A 21220-nucleotide genomic window follows, 5' to 3' on the forward strand; every position below is an offset into this window, starting at 1 on the left:
GGGTCTGAGCTTGCCACACACAGAGGCTGCTCAACATCCCACAGAGCAGCCTCTGTCCATGGGGAGCTTGGGCCCACCGCAGACAGAGGCTGCTTCATGACAGCCTCCCCTACCATCCCCCACCCACGCTGCTATCTCTAATAGAGGCAGCAGTGCAGGGGAGGCAGGCGGCACCAGGGAGCTCCCCACAGCACCAGCTCCTGCCTGCCTCCATGCCTGAGTGTACTGGCTCCAGCCAGCCCCCTCACCCTCCACTCTGCTGCCTCTCTATCAGAGGCAGCAGCATGGGTGGGGGAGGCAGATCCAGTAGTTGTGGAGTGCGGACTTTTAAGCCAGCTCCTCACGGGCACCAGCTCCTGCTCCCCCTCTCCATGATACAGAGGTAGTGGGGGAGGGGGAAGAAATGCATGTAGTCAATAAAATTAACTGCTAAGCCCATGCTTATTGGTTAATTGCGTATTTGTTCAAGCCCATATAAACTAGAAATGTCAGCATGTAGATGCTGACCCTGTGCATGTCCAGAAGGGTGACTTCTGTTCCTTTTGAAGAGCCACCAGGGTGTACAACCTGAGAGACCAGAGAGTAGCTCTTAAGTCCTTTGTGAGTGATGGGACTCTTATGTCTTCACCAAGAACAACAAGTCTTTATCAAAGGGGTGGTCCTGGATGGTCATATGGACCTTTCTGGGGAAAGCTAGAGGAGTGCAGCCAGGCCTCTTTTCACATAGAATTATAGAATACTAGAACTGGAAAGGACCTTGAGAATTCATCAAGTCCAGAGTCCTGCACTCATGGCAGGTACCAAGCACAATCTAGACCATACCTGACAGGTGTTTGTCTAAACAGATCTTAAATAACTCCAGCGATGGAGATTCCACAACTTCTCTAGGTATTTAACCATCCTGATAGTTAGAAATTTTTTCCTAATGTCCAACCTAAACCTCCCTTGCTGCTATTTAAGCCCATTACTTCTCGTCCTATCATCCGAGATTAAGGAGAATATTTTTTCTCCCTCCTCCTTGTACCCCACTTTTAGGTACATGAAAGCAGCTATCATGTCCACTCTTTCTTCTCTTTTCCAAACTAAAGAAACACAATTCTTTCTGTCTTTCCTCATAGCTCATGTTTTCTAGACCTTTAATCATCAGTTTTTCCATATCTTTCCTGAAATGCAGCATCCAGAACAGGACACAATATTCCATTTGATGCTTAATCGGTGCAGAGTAGAGCAGAACAATTACTTCTCCTATTTTCCTTACAATACTCTTGTTAATGCATCCCAGAATTGTGTTTGCTTTTTTTTTTTTTTTTTTTTTTGCGCACCAGTGACACACTGTTGACTCTTATTAAGCTTGTGGTTCTGCAGTAACAATGAAGAAACATTCTGCCAGGAAGCAGAAGGATGTGTTTGCCATATCCACTGTCGCTTGCAAGCTAACCATCAGGACCTGGAAATGTTAATGATTGTCTTGTGGCAGATCCTCAAAGAACTCTTCTAGCTTGGTACAATAATTTAAATCATCCTTCACTAGTAGAGGCTGGTAGTGGATGTGAGGAATTGTAGGTTCACAGAGCAAGAAGTCTTGCGTCCCAGAAGACCAGGCATTTTGCCACACTCTTGGAAGGTGAGTGCTGCCTCGCCTGTTCTAATGCTGCTCGCATCACCAGCGAAATGGGGGATGGATGGGGAAAGAAAGGAAATCAGCCCACTGAATGGTACAAAATACCTGCCTTTTTAGGCATGGAGTACAAGACACTGGGTGTGCCAGGCTGCCTATGCAGGTTGATGTTTATCGGCAATGCAATGTGAGACAGTCCCAAGGCTAGAGAATGTGTAGTTGAAGAGTCCATTTTTGGGACAAGTGGGACCAGCTCCCACTCCGTCTCTATTTCCAGATCCAAGCAGGATGGTTCCAGTGCGGGGACCTGGAATAAAGGATACAAGGCCTGTGTGGGCAGTGGTACAGGCAGCCAGTGTGCCTACAAGGTCAGGTCCTGAGGATACTGTGGGCCCTAAGGAGGCGTATAGCAAGGCAGTGGTGCCAGAGCATACCATGACTGGTCTGGTGGACACACCTGGGAGTCCGAGGTGTGCCTGAGAGTCTAGGAGAATGGTGGATCTTCTGCTGAATAATGTCTGAAGAAACCTACGGTAGCAGCAGAGTTGTCAAAGGAGGTGGTCCCACAACCATTAGGCATCGCCTCTGGCACAAGAGGAGCAGTGCATCTGCCACTATAGAGGGCTACAGTGGCAGAGTGAAGGGTTGGGAGAATTGTGCAGTGAACAGATATCAGCTGCAATAAAGGGGCATAGTATCATAGAATCATAGAATACTAGGACTGGAAGGGACCTTGAGAGGTCATCGAGTCCAGTCCCCTGTCCTCATGGCAGGACCAAATACTGTCTAGACCATCCCTGATAGACATTTATCTAACCTACTCTTAAATATCTCCACAGATGGAGATTCCACAACCTCCCTGGGCAATTTATTCCAGTGTTTGACTACCCTGACAGTTAGGAACTTTTTCCTAATGTCCAACCTAAACCTCCCTTGCTGCAGTATAAGCCCATTGCTTCTCGTTCTATCCTCAAAGGCCAGAAAGAACAAGTTTTCTCCCTCCTCCTTATGACACCCTTTTAGATATCTGAAAACTGCTATCATGTCCCCCCCTCAATCTTCTCTTTTCTAAACTAAACAAACCCAATTCCTTCAGTCTTCCCTCATAGGTCATGTTCTCTAGACCTTTAAGCATTCTCGTTGCTCTTCTCTGGACCCTCTCCAATTTCTCCACATCATTCTAGAAATGCGGTGCCCAGACTGGACACAATACTCCAACTGAGGCCTAACCAGCGCAGAGTAGAGCAGAAGAATGACTTCTCATGTCTTGCTCACAACACACCCATTATTGCATCCCAGAATCATGTTTGCTTTCTTTGCAACAGCATCACGCTGCTGACTCATATTCAGCTTGTGGTCCACTATGACCCCTAGATTCCTTTCTGCCATACTCCTTCCCAGACAGTCGCTTCCCATTCTGTATGTATGAAACTGATTGTTCCTTCCTAAGTGGAGCACTTTGCATTTGTCTTTATTAAACTTCATCCTATTTACCTCAGACCATTTCTCCAATTTGTCCAGGTCATTTTGAATTATGATCCTATCCTCCAGATTAGTCGCAACCCTTCCCAGCTTGGTATCATCTGCGAACTTAATAAGCATACTTTCTATACTAATATCTAAATCGTTGATGAAGATATTGAACAGAGCCGGTCCCAGAACAGACCCCTGGGGAACCCCATTTGTTATGCCTTTCCAACAGGATTGTGAACCATTAATAACTACTCTCTGAGTACGGTTATCCAGCCAGTTAATCACCCACCTTATAGTAGCCCCATCTAAGTTGTATTTACCTAGTTTATTGATAAGAATATCATGGGAGACCGTATCAAACGCCTTACTAAAGTCTAAGTATACCACATCCACCGCTTCTCCCTTATCCACAAGACTCGTTATCCTATTAAAGAAAGCTATCAGATTGGTTTGACGTGATTTGTTCTTTACAAATCCATGCTGGCTGTTCCCTATCACCTTGCCACTTTCCAAGTGTTTACAGATGATTTCCTTAATTACTTGCTCCATTATCTTTCCTGGCACAGAAGTTAAACTAAATGGTTTGTAGTTTCCTGTGTTGTTCTTATTTCCCTTTTTATAGATGGGCACTATATTTGCCCTTTTCCAGTCCTCTGGAATCTTTCCTGTCTCCCATGATTTTCCAAAGAATGCCACGGAGGACTGTACCATGCTACAACCAGTGTGGTAGCCAGCAATACCAGTGCCTACTTTTTCTTTTCATTGCATCTGCATGAGGAAGCAAGGATCCATAGCCATGAGTGAATATAGAGGTAAAAGACAGATTAAACAGAAATCTCGATGGGAGATGCAACAAGAGGGCTACAGTCATATAGCTGGAGACCAAAGAACAAACAATAGCCCTGAACCCCAGCCTACAATGAATGAATAACGTGCAGCTTATTAAGTTTGGCCACCCCTGAACTACAGTAACATCGTATAAATGTGCCTTACTAAAGCAACTAGTAGTTCACAGTAATAACTATAACGGTAATTTTCTGCACATTATTTTCATTAGCAGAACTGTTAAATATTCTATTAAAATAACCAAGGTTTTTTTTATGACAATTTTTTACACCAAAATAACAGACTGTTCTTTATAATTCAACCATTATAGAGTAAATGTCTAGAATTACAACAAACTTCAAAATGCATCCAGTACAACTTATCTGATTAAAGATTTAGTACATAAAATAATACCATCACAAAATTTTACTGCAGATTTTGAAAATTAGACATACTATCCAAAAAAATCATGTATAATAGCTATACTGAGTAACTGCAATCTCAGCAATCGCTAAGACATGGAAAATGCTTAGTCACTAGGTATCATTTTGGAGCACTCAGAGTACCTCAACTGATAGTGATTTGCAGGCAGGCAAATAGCTTGCATACCCAACAATCTGGAAACAAAGAGCAGGCCAATATCAGAAGCAGGATTAGAACCCAGGTCTACACTGCCTTACATTCAAGACCACAGTGTCTCCCAACCCAGTCAAGAGGCTCACTACCTGGTTATCCAGCAGCCTCTTGCTTAAGGCAAAGCTGGCACTTGATTTATTTACTGGGTTTCTCACTTGGTGACTTGGGAAGGTATGCAGAAAAGAAGGAAGAGGGCACCAACGCTAACAGGAGAAGGAGAGGAAACAAAGGAAAATAGACAACTTGTATAGCACCTAGTAAAAGGGGGCTCCAATGTGCTGCAATATAAATAAATTAACAACAACAACAACAACAACAACTGGACTAGCAGTTATAGTAGAAACACCACCTCATCCCCACACCAAAGGAGAGCCTTTGATCAGTTCAAGGCCAGAAACAATCTATCATAAAAGGTTTAGGCATCAAGAACTGACCGGAGCAACAGGGGAATGACTGAAATACTCACAGTCCTGTGATGATCTGTGACGGAATGTAAACCTTAAATGACTGCGGTTCACATCTTCAATAGGAATTGCCACCTTCACAAATTAAAACAGAAGAGAAAAATAAGAACCACAACTTCAGACAGTACTTACCAATACCAGACGTTCACAGGGATTCTTCACATGTATTTTCTGCATTTTCAAGAAAGAGAGAGAGATAACGTACTTTTAGCTTGATTGCATTTCTAATAATTTGTTTTCTTCTTTCCAAACAGGCTATTTAAGGACGAGCATCACTTTTTCCATGAAAGATCTTTAAAGGTCTTAGCTCTCCTGGAAGAAATATCCCCTCCCTCAACCAGAAGCAGGGTGGGAGAAAGCCAAGCCTACCAAGATCACATGATCTTATGGGAGTAGTAGGCAAGCTACAAAAGAGACACCAAAAGCCATCAGCCCTCATTCCCACAAATACCCGAAGTAGCCCCGTTACACAGTTATACAGGGCACAGCCCTTGAAGAGTCCTTCATTCTATGGGCAGCAGCATGTCTTCACAGCGTCAAGAACGGACATAAGATTTTTTGTCCTTTGGATGTTGTCAGCTCCTCTCACCTCAACTAATAAGACTCCTGAGACTTACACTGTAACTACACAGCTCTCTAGACCAGTCTGTCTGTCTCACTCTCTCTCTCTGATCTAGGGGGATGCTATTGGTCTGTCAACAACTGTCAATTCACTCTATCTGCCTTGGTCTCACCATACTACCTGTACAGGTAGCCTTTTTTTTGAGCCATCCCGCTTACCACTCCCTTCACTCTCAATGTCGTCTGCTCTCCACTATCTAAAGACTGAGTGTATCCTAACCTGTTTATTATTGTTGTTGTTATTTACACAATCTCAACAATCTCCTTTGTACAGACACAAAGTTCTATCATTAAAAAACTTCAGCTTACTAATAATTCAAGTAAATCACATCAAGATACACAAAACTAGCCAACCATATTATATACCCTTACCCCATCCGTGCATTTTCCCAAAGGTCCCACACACATAGGTGATACATTAATAACTAATAATAATCTTTAAACAAAATTACAAATCTATTTCTCCCCTTCAGTAGATAATTAGAACAGTCCTGATTTCTTAAGCGTATTTAAATTTGGGCAACATGTTGATGATCTACAAGTCTGCAATTAATTCTGACCACAACAGATAGTTTTCTGGGGATATGTCTACACTGCAAAATAAACAAACAATACTGCGGTAATGAGTTTCATAGTCCAGGTCAACTGACCCTGGTTTGTAGGGCTCACAGTACAGAGCTAAAAATAGCTCCCAATGAGGCTGGATCCTGGTCTCTGAGACCCAACAAGGTGGGGAGCATCTCAGAGCCTTGCCTTCCACTCAAGCAAGAACATCTACACTGGTATTTTTATCCAACCCTAGGGTTGAGTTTAATTTCCACAAGCCCAAGTCATTTGATTCTGGCCTCTGAGAACTCGTTGCTTTAGGGTTTTTCCTCACTATAGCTGCACTGATAATTCCCACAGCAACTAACGCCTGGCTGCAAGTGCAATGAGAAAGAGCCTTCTTTTTTTGGAAAGAATATCAAGAATGAAAAAAAATATTAGCCAAGTCTCCTTTCAATTAACATTATTTTCAGCTGTAACAGTCTTTCAAAAGGCTACCCACGGCCTCATTTTTAATATTCACACTTTGGCACCAAGTTCAGAAAGTTGTTACTAAGGTGTTCATTTAACATCATTAGTATGATGCTTAAATAAATTCAGCATCCCAATATACTAATGATTAAGTCATTATAAGATATGATTACCATGATTTCTTTGTACTGTTGTTTACAGAAGAAAGTTATCTTAAACAGATGGTGAAATATCCCTGTCAAAATCTATTTTGACCAAAAGGATGGAGGATTAATTTACATTCTCTTCAATGCCAATGTTCCTTAGCAACCTTGAAAGGCTTTTGCTTAGCTGATCCTTTTATCCTTCCCACAACTGACCACATTAATTCCCTTAATTTTGTTTTTAAAGATTTGTTATTAAAACCTATTCCCATTTTATTTTGTAATTAACCCAGTATGAGGCAAATTATTTTATCATCATCTATACCTTGACAGTCTCAAACCAGCGAGGCTGTTTCACTTGGTAATATATCACTGACTTGTACTCCGAGATTGCTTCATCACCAGCACCAGGAAAAATCACACCCTTGAAAGAAAAGGAATAAAAACATGTAACCACAAACACATATCCATCTGAAATAGCACAAAATAATCAGCACTTTCAGTCAATTGTGAAAGAGAGGATCTGGTATGTAGGTTAGAATAAAAAAGGTCTCATGCACTAAGTTCATCACTTATTAATTTCAATCAAACCACATCACAATAAATACCTCAATATTTATTTATTTGTCACACATGGTGAGAGAACTTTGGCAAAGCATTCTTTAAATAAAATTTAAAAAGCCTTCCAAGATGATATTGGAAAGATTTGGGCAAATACACTGAAATATTTCCGAGATTACATTTTCTAATAGAAATACCTCCAATCTTTTGCCATCTTCATCATAAACTGATATTGTAACTTCAACATTCTTTGCTGTTGTTTTGCTGCCTTTGTCAAAATCACCTTGAACTAATGTTACATAGATGTCATTGCGAACGTCACCTGGCAGGAAAAAAAATTAAACTCACAATGTTCAAAGTAATTTTTTACAGTATGCATAAAATAATAAAACATAAAACCATAAGAAGAGATTCTAAAGAAAAATTTGTTAGGCAAAATAATCTACATCCTTACATTTTAAAAAACAGTATTGATAGACACCACTGACTACCATCTTGTAACGTATCTTCACCTGCAAAGCATGACCAGTGGTAACAATGACAGAATATGTATTTATAACTAGGTTAGGGTTGAGGCTGAGAAAACATACCCCCAAATCTCTGTAAGATTCCTAAACACCCTATCTACCACAACAATGGAGATGAGATCGATGCCAGAAAGTAAATGGAATGGAAAATATATCCAATAATTGCAGTCATGTAAGATGACAAATCATATTGTCAAATATTTCAACATGTTTTTATTTCCTTGGTTTTTCCTTTTTCAAACCTAATTTTAATTCAATGTGTGTAGACTAGAAAGGCAGAACTGCTGGTGACATGATAATATACTTTAATTTAAATTTTCCATAGCTGAAAGTGTTTTAAGCTACACTTGTCTTACAAATATTCTTATTTAAAAGGGATCATGAAAATGAAACAAGGGAAACATACATGCAAAAAGGCAGATAACTGGCTGAGTGCCTGAGATCTAGGGTCTCTGTCTCAATCACAATAGGAGTGATCAACTGGCACTTCATCTACATAGACCATATATGCAAACATCTGGTAGCTATTGACAGCTATTGACTCAAATGGAGGGCCCTGAACAATGAATTCTTTTTCAAGCTGTCCAGCAGAACCTAGAGCCTGTGGGTTTTAAGGGGGACAGCAGAGGCTAAATATTTTCCTCAATCATTTGCTTAAGAGGAGGCAAAGATAGTAATTTTTATTTTCGGGAGTGTTTTTTTTCTCTTCATAAACAAGCAACAAATAGCTGTTTTCACAATTTTCAACACATGTCCCAAGACACAGGAGAGGGCACCTTTTATAAAATAAAACAATAAAGTAATGCTTTTTCCCAAATTGGTCTTTTAATCGTAGTTCAAAACATCCAGATATACCAACACATTTAACCGGTGACTTAAGAAATAAAGCAAACATTCAGTACATGTAACAGTCACCTGAACCACATAAATATAATTACCCATGTAAATATAAATGTAAGTCACCTGAACCACGTAAATATACATTTTTGTAGGCAAGTGTATGAACTAAACATGTAAATTGTCCATTTATACATGAAGTTTAAGATGCCACTTTTGAAATTGTATACATTATTTCACAGATTCACTGCTAACTCAAAGTAAACATCACTCTCAGATGTATGTAATGCTCTACTACAGGGTTTAGTGTGCTGGGGGCACAAGAATGTGGTGGCAGGAGGGGTGAAGGAGGATGTGGGGATAGGATTGGAGGGGGCAGCAGTTACACTGAGGGAGATGGGGCGCTGCAGGGAATCAGGCTGGGGGAGATCATGGGGCTGAGGGGAGCAAGGCTGGAGCAGAGGGACGATGTGGGGGGGGGGGGAAAATACAATTTTACTTTGCAGAAGCTGCACTTTCCTCTACTCCCCGCTTCCTTGTCTCCTTCACCTTTTCTGCGTTACTGATTTTTCTGTGGGTTATAATCCTCAGCCTAAAAAAAGGTTCCTCACCTCTATCATAAATAAAGAAAAAATTGAAACCTTTTGTGTTGGACATAATGGTTTATTATATTTAGAATTAAGTTTGATAAACGAACCTGAGAAAGTTAAAATGCTTAATCTGTTTAATAATTTAAATTGCACCATTTTTCGCAGATGCGGCATTAGCAAAATGGCTAGGGTAAAATTTTGTAATTAATGGTGAGTTTCCATTAGCAACTGATAGTCTGTGGAAAGGTATGCATTGACCCAGAAGGTATGCATTGACCCAGTGGAGAGAGACCACCCTCCCGGTAGAGAAGCACAGCCCAGAGCAGGACGGTTAAACCTTGGCACGCAACTTCAGAAAGGTTTCTGACCCTTGCTCTACTATATGAAGAGCTAGTCCATAACGTCTATCACTTTTTGACTGAATTATTGATTTAAATTCTCTTGAAGCAGACAGTACCTAGTATAAATTGAAAAAATAATGAAATACCAAAATATTAGGTTTTATATTTGATTCCGACAGTTATATTCTATTATCTGTGATAATGTATTAATGTAGTGCCCTAAAAGGCATGGACTTTAGCAACATGCCCAATTTTGCTCCCGATTCATTTATTAACACCTACCAGGCATAATAATCTCAGGAAACCCCATTTTCCGAGCCACAGCTGTGGACCTATCAACCAAGTGAGGAAACTCTTTCCTAATCTGATGGATATCTCCTGGAAGAAGTTTCAGAGTCACCCATAAACCTGAAGCACAAAATGTAATTAGTAGACATATTTTTCAATTTTTGAAACAAAAGACAATATACATAAAAGTCATTAAGTCTTGCTCCAAAACATTTTGCAACACTGGACTAAAAATATTTTAAGCCTAATCCCCCTTTCATTTTTTCCTCCTAGTCAGCTCCTACCTACTGTGGAGTTGGCCAAAAACATAGCCAGATTAGGCAAGATGGGGTATCAGGAAATATTCCTTCCCAGCCGCCCAAGAAAGGAGGAACTTCCCTATCGAGCAGAGAAAATCATGACAAAACTCGGTATTTCAACAACATACAAGAAAGGAAGAGCAGGGTGCTGTTCAGCATGGTTCAGCTTTAAAACCCATCTTAAAAGGCTTTTATTGTAAATGTGGGCATACACAGCCTCACCCCCTCCCACACCGTGGTCACCTGGTGGGAAAAGTGGATCAGTGTCCCCACTCTAACCAAGCATGGAATTGCTTGCTGCTGTAACAAGTAACTTTGGCTCTTGAACCCTATAAGGGGCAACATGCTTCTTCCAACAAGCCAGACAAATTAAACCACTGTTTCATGTGCTGTGAGATCATTTTTGCATTTAATCTGTGGGGACAAACTCTGGAAGTAAAACTTGTACTGCACATACCATTCTGAAAACTTAAAAAATGCCTTTAAAAATATCATTTACCAACAGACACATGCAATTACTTCCTTTACTATGGCACAGAGGAAAACTGGAATCTCAAATACCAGTAAGTGGTCACTTGGTAAATTATGACACCTTAATAATGGTCATTTCAACAAAGAATAAGATTGAAATAAAAAGAAAGGCAATTTCAGAAGTGAAAGAAAATGCAGACATATAGTAAAGTGGTATATCAAGCAAATTTTATAAAAAAAATGAATGCATAATGTTTCTAAAAGGATAACATAATCGGCAACTTGTGCACTCACAGCAAGTACACTTCATAATTTTTTTATTTTTATATATAAAAAATCTGAAAGTAAATCTAGGAAAGCTGCAATTTAGTATCTTGTAATTATACACCTTCCTAAAATATTGACTAAAGTGGCACCTCACAATAGAAGAAAACTTCTTAAACAAAATATATTCTCCTCTTTTACATTGGTATTGTATAAAAAAGCTGCAATTCTGTTATCCATGCTTCTCTCATATTTAATTTCTTTGAGTAATCAAAGTATATTTTCTTTCTTTAAAGCTTTTACTCCAACACATTTTATAAATAAAACAAAAACAGTTCTGAGAGAGTTGGTAGATTGAGATTCTGCATTTACTTACACAATAATGTTTAATCTAAGACAAGAAAATCAAATGTACAGCAATAAGGCTGAAGTGCATTTAATTTTTTAAACTAGCATATAGCTTTTACATTTATATTCATGGCAGCAAAGGATACACAATTATAAACAGTGCTCTGTTCAACCCATAGTAATTAGCAGTGTTGTTTATTTTTTAGTCCTCCTTCACTAACTCAAAACAGGAGCCGGTATCAATTCTGAGGAGAGTAATGGGTTTGTCATATTGACAGCCGACCACCTGCTTTGAATATAGTTGCTAATAGGGAAAAATGGGAGGAGAGTAAATTGCTCTCTCCCCCCCCCCCCCCCCACGATGGATCCAGGCGAGCCAAAGTTCAATGGCATGAAGGCCAGTTCTTGAGTCATTGCTTTGAATACACAAACATATATGTGTGGATAAGGCAGAAGTACAGACTATGTAAAAATGGCCCAGCACTGCATAAGAAGGACAGAAGATCATTTGCAGAATAACAATATTCTCAAAAAAGGAAGCCGGAGAAAGGGGGAGAGGGAAAGAAAGAGTCCTGGGGAAGAGGGAGAACAGGACAAGTGTATTTTCTGGTACCAAATAATATCAAGCAAGCAAAGAAATGAATCCTCCAGTCCAAATTAATAGAGTCAGATGGTGCGAAGCAAAGATATATTTTGTATGCCAGTTTACATAAAGAACAGTACCTACCCTGACCCTTGTGGTTAACTTCTTTAGCAGCAATCACTTTGTTTATAACAGTCTGAAGGAAATCATTCTCCCCTGCCACCCTGGGTGAAAAACGGGATGATATGTTCAGCTGCTTGTGTCGAATGGCGTCATCCAATGCTAGCCTGGAGGATGCACATGACGACCAACACCAGGAAACAAAGGGTCACAGAAAACCAGAAGTCACAGTAACAAGGGAACACAAAAGATCATATAATAGTTGTGACGAAGAGTATTTATTAGTCAACGCAAGACAAAGGACAGGAAAGGTAACAAGAAAGATATAGGAAGATCATTAATCAGGAAAATGCTGGCCTAAGAAAGAGAAGTCAAGCAATCCTACGCTCCTCCTCCCAACAGGAGCATGCATTTATTAGGTCCCAATCCCACTTCCAATAAATAGCATGTACAATAGTAAAGAAGAACACTGAGCCCCTGAGAGACCCAGTTAAATACTGAAGTTTAACTGGGATGATTTTGCAAAAATGTACAGTATGTTAATTCTCTGCAACCTTCAGGATAGCTTCAACCATTGAATTTTAAGAGGTAGTGTATATGGTTTGACTGAATTTACAGAAGAAACAACTTTAAATTTTAACAGAAATGGCTTAGTATAAGAAAAGCAGATATTCAATAATTTTGTTATACTAGGTGAAGAAAGGAAAATGTGAAAAATTCTAAATAAAATTAAACGTTTACAAATGTCATTTAAGTACCGACACCAGTCTTGCCAAGTGCTTCTGACAGCTGTTGTGTTGGTGGCCAGTGAATGAATACAAACAAACATACATATGAAAACAGAACTGCATGTAGCACAACAAAAGCACAGCGTGAAATGAGTAAGAAAATATGCTTCTTATACACACAGTGTTTAAGTCAACATTAGAAATAATGACACAGCTATTCATCATATGTTTGCACATTACTCATACTCTTGGTGTAGACTTTGTCTGAGAAATATTTTAATTTACTGAAAAAAATGCAACAAAAACATATTGCACACCTTTCCAAAAGCAGGTTTATACACAAAGTGACTATAAGTCAGTTTTAATGAAGCAAAAAGCTAAACAGTCTATTAGCATACATTTTCTTTATCCAAAAAGATTAATTTTCTGTTCATACTTCCATACACAGTAAAATAAAAGCTTGTAATTGGTTTAAATACAATAAATAAATCTTACAAAAGGACTCTTCTTTAAAAGCTCCTTTCCTTGAACAATAGAATCGTGTTACTGTTCTACAGACTATTATGTATTTCACACCATTCCATTGCTATCATAATATACAAACATGAAGCAGGTCGACTAAAACCTTTAAGTATTTAGTGCTAGTCTGCTAGTCACCTGATTTCTTCCTACAGGTTCTGCAATCTAAAATTTTCTTTAAGCTCCCCAAACAACCTTGCTAATTCTTGTACTTTTTAAATAGGTCTCATTTCCAAACTGAAGTTTTTTTAGATTAAAATAATTTAATATATTTCTTTCTAGATTTAAAAAATCTCACCAAATTTAGGAGTACATTAAATCTTAAGGAAACTCGGTTATATAACAACTTTGGTGTCTACACTTCTTACAATAGTAAAGATGAGCCAAGACAGAGAGATATAGTAATAACTTTTATTGGATAAAATTTGTCTCTCTCACCAACAGAAAGTGATCCAATAAAAGATATCATCTCACCCACATTGTATCTCTAATATCCTGGGACCAACTCAACTATAACAATGCTTCATTCAACAGTGCTAAAGCTGAGCATTCATATTTTATTGGGGATGTACTTTATTTATCCTCACTACCCCTTCCTCATTTTATAATATTAAAGTTGGAATCTTTAAATTCCTCCCTGTTTTCTTAAGTCCTTTGTCAACAGTAAGCACACCGTTCTAAAAAATACTTTAAAAAGGCAGAAAACCAATACACACACATAAATACAAAAATACAAAACATTCAGAATCTGAATTATTTGACCAACAAAAACAGATTAAGAAATTCAAAGTAAAATGCACATCTGACCTTTGACAGTACACTGCAGTGCTTTTTATTAATTTTATAAATATCTTATAACACTGCATGAAGATTCACATGGCATAGTGCTTTCTTTTATTTTCTCCTTTAAAAAACTAGTGTTTTGTTTATAGATAATTTTATACTTATGAAAGCTGTCAAACTGAGGGTCTAGTACACCTTGATCCCCAAATATATGAGGAGTTATTTTAGTTCTTCTACCCATTCGTTCTTTGGTTTCTCTATCTTTAATTGTCTGCCAATTAGTGACAATTATGGTTGTGATTTAATAACATGCGCTGTCACCTGATACAAGTAACTCCTTTAATACAGGTCACTAAACGTAATAGCTTGTGGTCATTACCAACCTTGAGTAGACTGAAACCAGTAACCTATAAAGGAAAAAAGCTTAAAACATCTATTTAAAAAATTCTGGGCCATCTAGTTAGTTAGCTCCAGGCTTTTTCACACACACAAATGGAAAAGCTAAAAAAGCACTTAGAAATGTGTGAACTTTTTTTTTCTTTTGGCACCAGTACTCATTCCAAATGAATTAATGGAGAACTAAGAGGGAAAAACTGGTTTCAAGACCTTTTGTGTTAAAATTCCAATCTATAGCAAGTTTATAAACTCGAAAATGTCTCTCTAACATTAGCTGACTTACATTTAATTCTGCTTAAGTCAATTCTGATAATGCTTTACATTATTCTATACTTACGGTTGAAATGGTATAAAGTGTTGTTTATCCTCGTCATCAACTTTTCCACTGATTATGTCAGTTACATCCATTACTGAAATAAAAATAAAGCTACTGCATTAAATCACTCAACGGATGAGGATGGGGGACAAACTATGTACTCTACAGCCTCTTCATCTCTAATAAAAGAAATTAACAATGGCATAAAACCAGTATAGTTCTATAGCAAAACATCGAACTTTAAACAACTGCTTACATGAACAACCAAGAAGCTTATTGTTGCATGTGCCTCCAAGGATCCAAATCTAAATACAAGTCACCACTTTATTAGCATAGGGCCTGATGAAGAAAACTATTATTTAAGTTATTTCTTCATTTGGGGGAGGAGAAAGAGACAGACAGACAGAGAATATAAGTCTTCAGATCTACATTTAATTTTCAACAGCATGAGATGTAGCATAGTCAGTTGCAAGGATGAATGGAGGTAAGAAATATCATACACAGTCTTTGAAATAATTCATCTCTGGACCTTTTTATGATAGTCTTCAGATAAAATGTTGTGAATATATAGAAATAAATCATGTCAAAGCTCTAAAAATCATATCTGGAGAGAATGACATTAGGTTGGCTAGTAACAATGTCATGTACTGTACTCCGTGAATTGTATTGTTATCTTTCATCTGATAGCCCATCAAAGTTCCTCTTTGTTGTGTTAAACAAAAGTTACATAGCCTTTCTATCAATATTCTGTTTGGTTAATATAAGACTTAGGAGATCAGTGGCATAATACCAGTGAACAGAGCCAGGGCTGGTCCTACCATGAGGTGAACTAAGGCGGCCGCCTCTGGTGCCAGACTGTAGGGGTAGGGGGAAAGCTTCATTACTTTAAATGAGCATGAGGAAAAATTGTAGGTCTGAACATTTTTCTTAATTTGCTATAAACTGCTATACTGTATTTAAGAGTACAACAGGGCAAGGCAGAGATTATTTGAATTCCAACTGTATTCTAGATATGCTCAGATATTATTATCATAGATATTCTCAGCTTTTGGAAAATTCCCTTTACTGTAGGCAACAGGTAGGAAACATTAAGGAACATTTGGAGCTTGTCTACTTAAGGAAGAGGACCCCACCGGTTACTCTGGACTTGCTCTCTGTGGACATACTTTCTGTGAACTAACCTAAACAGTCCAAGGGCCCTTTTAAGACATCCCTAAGATACCTCTGCTACTGCACACAATGACACTTTTAATGAACAGAAAACATGTCCATACAGGGGGCTGGTGCAAAATGGCAAGGGTATGTGTACACTGCAAAATTAATATGAAATAACAGCCGTTATTTTGAATTAACTCTAATAGAGTCTATACATGAAAACCGCTATTTCGAAATTAATTCGAATTTGGTCAACCTCATTCTATGAGGAGTAATGCCAAATTCAAAATAGCTATTTCGAATTAAAGCTGTGTAGACACTTAATTTGAAATAGGGGGCCACCAGTCCTTCCCAGGGAGCCCTGGTGGCCACTCTGGGCACAACCAGGAAAACTTACTCTCCTCTTCCCCAGCCCAGAGCCATTAAAGGGATAGATTCTGGAGCTGACGCAGTGCCTGTGCCAGCTCCAAGCCTACCAGCCCAGAGCCAACAGTGGCCACCGGGGCCCCAAAACATGAGCCAGTAAGCCACTAGCAACCAGCCCTCCACCACTCCCCAGGAGCAGTCTGCCAGCTCCCAGGAGCCTGACAGGGGCTGGAGAAGGCAGGCGTGTTCCTGCTCCAGGGTGGAGATCATGGACCTTATTCAGGTTTGGGGGGATGCCCCCAATGTCCATGATCTCCGCACTAGATGGAGGAACGTGGCCATTTATGGCAGGATAGCTGCCAGCTTGGCCACCAAAGGCCACATGCGAACCCAGGAGCAGGTTCGCATGAAAATCAAGTTGGTCTGGCGAGACCCCCAACCCTGGGCCCTGAGCTTTCCCCTCTCAGGTTTCCCCCTCCCCTCTCTCTCCCTTTCTCCCACTTCCTTTTCCCAGTCTCCCCAGAGTTTCAACACCCCCCCTCAGTTTTGTTCAATAAACCCAGTTTCTGTTTTTGAACATACGTGTCTTTTGTTTGACATCAGGAAGGGGGGCTAGGGAGAGGTAAGTGGAAGGAAGTGAGGGAGGAATGGGGCACCAGCCCCTGGTGGGGAGGACCAGGGTGACTCTGAGGGCTCCTCAGGGTGGACGCTCTCCCACAGGGCCTCCTGGATCCTGACAACCCCCCAATAGACCCCCCCGGATGGTAGCCTGCAGCAAGTGCAGCCGGGCTGATGGCAATGACCCCACAAGACGCAACGGCATGTCCAGGGGCAGCTCTGGCTCCATGTGGCCGAGTGCTGTGGTGTTACAAGTGCGGGCACTCCAACACAGGACTGCTTTGCTGCCCCTCATCAAGGTAGACAAGCAAGTGGGGAACCCTGAGAACCGTCTTTCCAGGGTGGGGGTAGGGTCCCTTTAAGGACAGAACTCAGTTAGCCTCAGGCAGCAGCCCCACACACTAAGTCCTAACCTGATTCCCTGCCAGCACTGGTTCTGGCCAGCCTTAACTTTGGTTCAAGGTCTACTCAGTGTGGACGCGCTATTTCAAAATAGTTTTTGTGTATCGATGCGTTATTTCGAATTAGCTTAATTCGAATTAACTATTCTGAATTATGTTAACTCGAATTAACGCTGTAGTGTAGACATACCCCAAGTGTGCTTTAAATCAACACCCAAGCTCACTGTGCTCTAGCAACCCTGTGTAGCCAGGTCCTTAGTTATCAAAAGCCACTAGAATTTTTTTTAAAGGTGATCTACTTGTTAATGTTTTAATGTCGATAAGAGCCCATTAAAAAGAAAAACAAAATTAATCAAGCCTTAATACCTCTCATTGTGTAGGCAGTGTAAGCTAGAAGCCTACTTACTGCTTACATTTCAGAAAATATTATTTTAACATACATCATTCTTCCACAACTGTATGTGTTGTTAAAAATTCCTTTGTCTTGCCTGTGTTTCTAATAAGGACAAAGCAATTTGTTTATGCAACTCATGTGACTATGTAGTGAGCGATTACATTTATTTGTGTTTTCCACTTAATTTGAGCAATTTTATGTGATGTCTTTGACCTTTCATTTATCTGCACCTCATCCCTAATAATTCTGAATGTCTGCCTTTTAATCATAACCAGTGAAATCACTTAATCCTGAGTAACTTCAGATCTTCTAGAAGAGAAGATGTTCTGCTGTTTCAAATCTTTAAAAGATAATATATTTCACAGGAGGAGAATTAATCTAATTCAAATCGTAACTTATAGTATATTTGCATATTTTCATGTATATTTTGAAATACCTGATCCTATACACAAAATCCTAGCAAACATAAACTATCCTGGCAGGTGTTTATCCAACATATTCTTAAAAACTTCTGATGATGGGGATTCCATTGTAAACTTATTCCAGAATTTCTCTACACTTATTACAAGAAAACCTTTCAAACTATATCTAACTCAATTCTCTCTTGCTGCAGATTAAATGACTTCTTGTGAAACCTTCAGTAGGCATTAATAACAACTGATCGCTGTCCTCTTTCAAAGGGTACGTCTACACTACAGAAGAAGATTGAAGCTGCTGCTTTCGATCTTCCAGGATTCGAATTGGTGGTCTAGTTAAGACAGCCAATTCAAAAGGAGAGAGGCACTCTGGTCAATGTCAGTAACCCTGCTTTCACAAGGACTAAGGACAGTCAAACGAAGAGTGTTTTTCCCTCAACTTCCTACAGTGTAGACTGCGCCAAAAGTCAAGTTAAGGTACTTCGACTTCAGCTACGCAATTAACACAGCTGAAGTTGCATCTCTTAATTCAACTTTATCCTGTAGTGTAGACGTACCCAAACAGCACTTAACGTATTTGACTTATCAAGTCTTCCCTCAAGTCTTCTCTTCTCAAGACTAAACATATCAGTTTTTTTAAATCCTTCCCTTAAAGGCCAGGTTTTCTAAATCTTTTATCATTTTTGTAGCTCTCTTCTGTACTCTCCCAACTTGTCCACATCTTCCCTAAAGTGTGGTGCCCAGAACTGGACAAAATACTTCAGTGGAAGCTCACCATTGTCTTGAATATCACACTCCCATTTATACTGCCCAGAACGTTATCAGCCTTTTTTTCAAAACTGCATTACCTTGTTTACCCCTTTAATTTGTGATCCACCATAATATCCTGATCCTTTTCAATTGCAGTACCACCTAGCCAATTATTCCCCATTTTGTATTCATTCAATTTTTCCTTCCTAAATGAAATTACATCAAGTATAACACATAAATCTAACATGCACAAAAGATTTAGCAGATTGTAACCCACCTTTACCAAAAAGCTCACAAAAACGTGAAGCAATTATTCAATACCAAAAACAGCTCTTATTTACAGTGAATCTGACTATGTAAAAACTAAGAAGAATAGATTACCTGCTACTCCAAAAGGTCGTCTTAACCCAGCGGTTAGTTTTTTTGTGTTGTTGTCTCTTAGTTCCATTCTGCCTACTCTTACAATCTGACACACAAAACTGATTTTCTCTTTTTTCAGGTCTTTGCTGCCAAGGTCCTAAAAATATTAATTTTCATATATTAAATGAATCCTATTCATTTCAGGTGCAGCAGAAAGGCAAGTTGTTCAAAATTCAGTCTATTCAGATACCAACTTTTAACCTTAGAGTAAGTTATTCTCATGACAATAGAATTTTCATAACAATACTTAAGCATTAATTTACAGAGAAGTCAAGGAACCAAGTATTTCTGAGCAATTTAGATCTTTTTCAAAATTTTCAGTAGTTCAACTTGGCTTTTTACCCACATGAACCTCATTTGACTAAAATTGTATTAAAGTCACTAATAAAGAATGACTTACAAATTTCTCCAGGACTTAAATTCAAATCTACAGAGATAAGCTGCTACGCACTAAACTCTTTTTCAAGACAGGAAACAAAGCACTTTAAAACTCTGCACAAACGAAAGCACACTTACGGTGAACACAGCTCGAAGATTATGTAACCTGTCTATGTCTTTCGGCAGCCCAGAACTTGACCATCGAACTAGGTAGTTTTCGCTGTAAAAGTAAGGGTTTAAAAATACATTTTTAGATATATGTATGAGTTTATATTACAGGCAATCCCCGACTTACGCGGATCCAACTTATGTCGGATCCGCAGTTACGAACGGGGCTTTTCACGCCCCGGAGGACACGGACTGCGGGACCTCGCGGTCCCGCCGCCCGTGTACTCCGGGGCGAGAAAACCTGCTCCGCGTCTCCCTAGTCTGCAGACCAGGAAGACGCGGAGCAAAGCCGCGGAGGGGCTCGGGCAGCGGGGCAGCCCAGGCGCGCCCCGCTGCCGGCTTCCCCCGAGAAAGAGGGATTCCCTTTAGAAAGAGGGATATAGTCTAGATATAACCTAAGTGAGGTTCTGCTCAGTGAAGTGCTAAACAGCACCTTCTTACCCAACTGCTTGTTCCTTGTGTGTAAACATTGCCATTTCTGTCATTTTACCAACTAAACTATATTTGGTGTTTTCTTGTTATTTTAGTGGGAGGGAAAGGATGGGTTTAGTTTTGTTTCGGTTTTATGATTGTTTTTTAGTACACCTGTTAATATAAGAGTGACCATGCCCCTCTGGGACAGCACAACTCTGGATTCTTACTCAGCTCAAGAAGCAGTGGGATATTTAACTGAGCTCTGCTATGGTGATGTATGAGTCAAAAGAAACCAGTTTGATTTTCAGTTCTCAGTTTAAGTTTGCAGGGCAGGCAGTTTGAAAAACACTAACACACCATATGATTTCCAGATCTAATTTGCTGAGTGAGATAAAACTATGGAAACTCATAATGGCTTTTTTAAAGTCAGTTTCTGGAGCAGAATCACTGTTCAAAAATCTAAATTTAAAATGTATCAGCATTAAGATTCCTACAGGAATAATTTGCTAATTCATATACAGGCAGTCCCCGACTTACGTCGGATCCGCACTTACGAACAGGGCTTTTCTCGCCCCGGAGCTCACGGGGGGTGGGTCGCCACCCGTGTCCTCCGGTGCGAGAAAAGCTTCTCCCGGTCTCCCCGGTCTGCTGATCAGTTTCAGCAGCGGCTGATGCCAGTTCCGACTTACATACAGATTCAACTTAAGAACAAACCTACAGTCCCTATCTTGTACATAACCCGGGGACTGCCTGTAGTCATATATGGATACCCAAAAAACATCATCATGAGTATCAAAAAGTAATATACTTTTTTTGTCTCTTTAAACTTGATATCATGGTGTATTTTATTCATATTACAGTAACAGGAACATTTACTCGGTGGGAAGTGGCCATTGTGCTTTGTGTGTGTAGTGTGAATAAAAGAACAATTCTTCAGCCTAGTAGAATACAGTCTCTGTAAGGAAACAGGAG

At 39.6% G+C, this 21220-nt stretch overlaps 1 protein-coding gene across 2 annotated transcripts in view; it reads right to left on the bottom strand.

Annotated features, from left to right (window-relative positions):
- DOCK1 (dedicator of cytokinesis 1) overlaps nt 1–21220 on the bottom strand; it is a 567625-nt gene that overhangs the window by 455667 nt on the left and 90738 nt on the right. The window contains exons 9-16 of one of the 2 annotated variants that reach the window (XM_075935276.2): nt 19805–19886; nt 19250–19385; nt 14790–14862; nt 12051–12193; nt 9936–10061; nt 7556–7680; nt 7123–7221; nt 5019–5091 (exon numbers count right to left, since the gene is read on the bottom strand). In XM_075935276.2, coding sequence (XP_075791391.2) covers nt 5019–5091; nt 7123–7221; nt 7556–7680; nt 9936–10061; nt 12051–12193; nt 14790–14862; nt 19250–19385; nt 19805–19886 — 857 coding nt within the window. The remainder of the gene's footprint in view (nt 1–5018; nt 5092–7122; nt 7222–7555; nt 7681–9935; nt 10062–12050; nt 12194–14789; nt 14863–19249; nt 19386–19804; nt 19887–21220) is intronic. The other variant, XM_075935277.2, reaches the window with a different exon arrangement.

This window comes from Pelodiscus sinensis, chromosome 8 (genome assembly GCF_052426305.1).
Source record: "Pelodiscus sinensis isolate ZL-2025 chromosome 8, ASM5242630v1, whole genome shotgun sequence".
Classification (NCBI taxonomy): Eukaryota; Metazoa; Chordata; order Testudines; family Trionychidae; genus Pelodiscus; species Pelodiscus sinensis.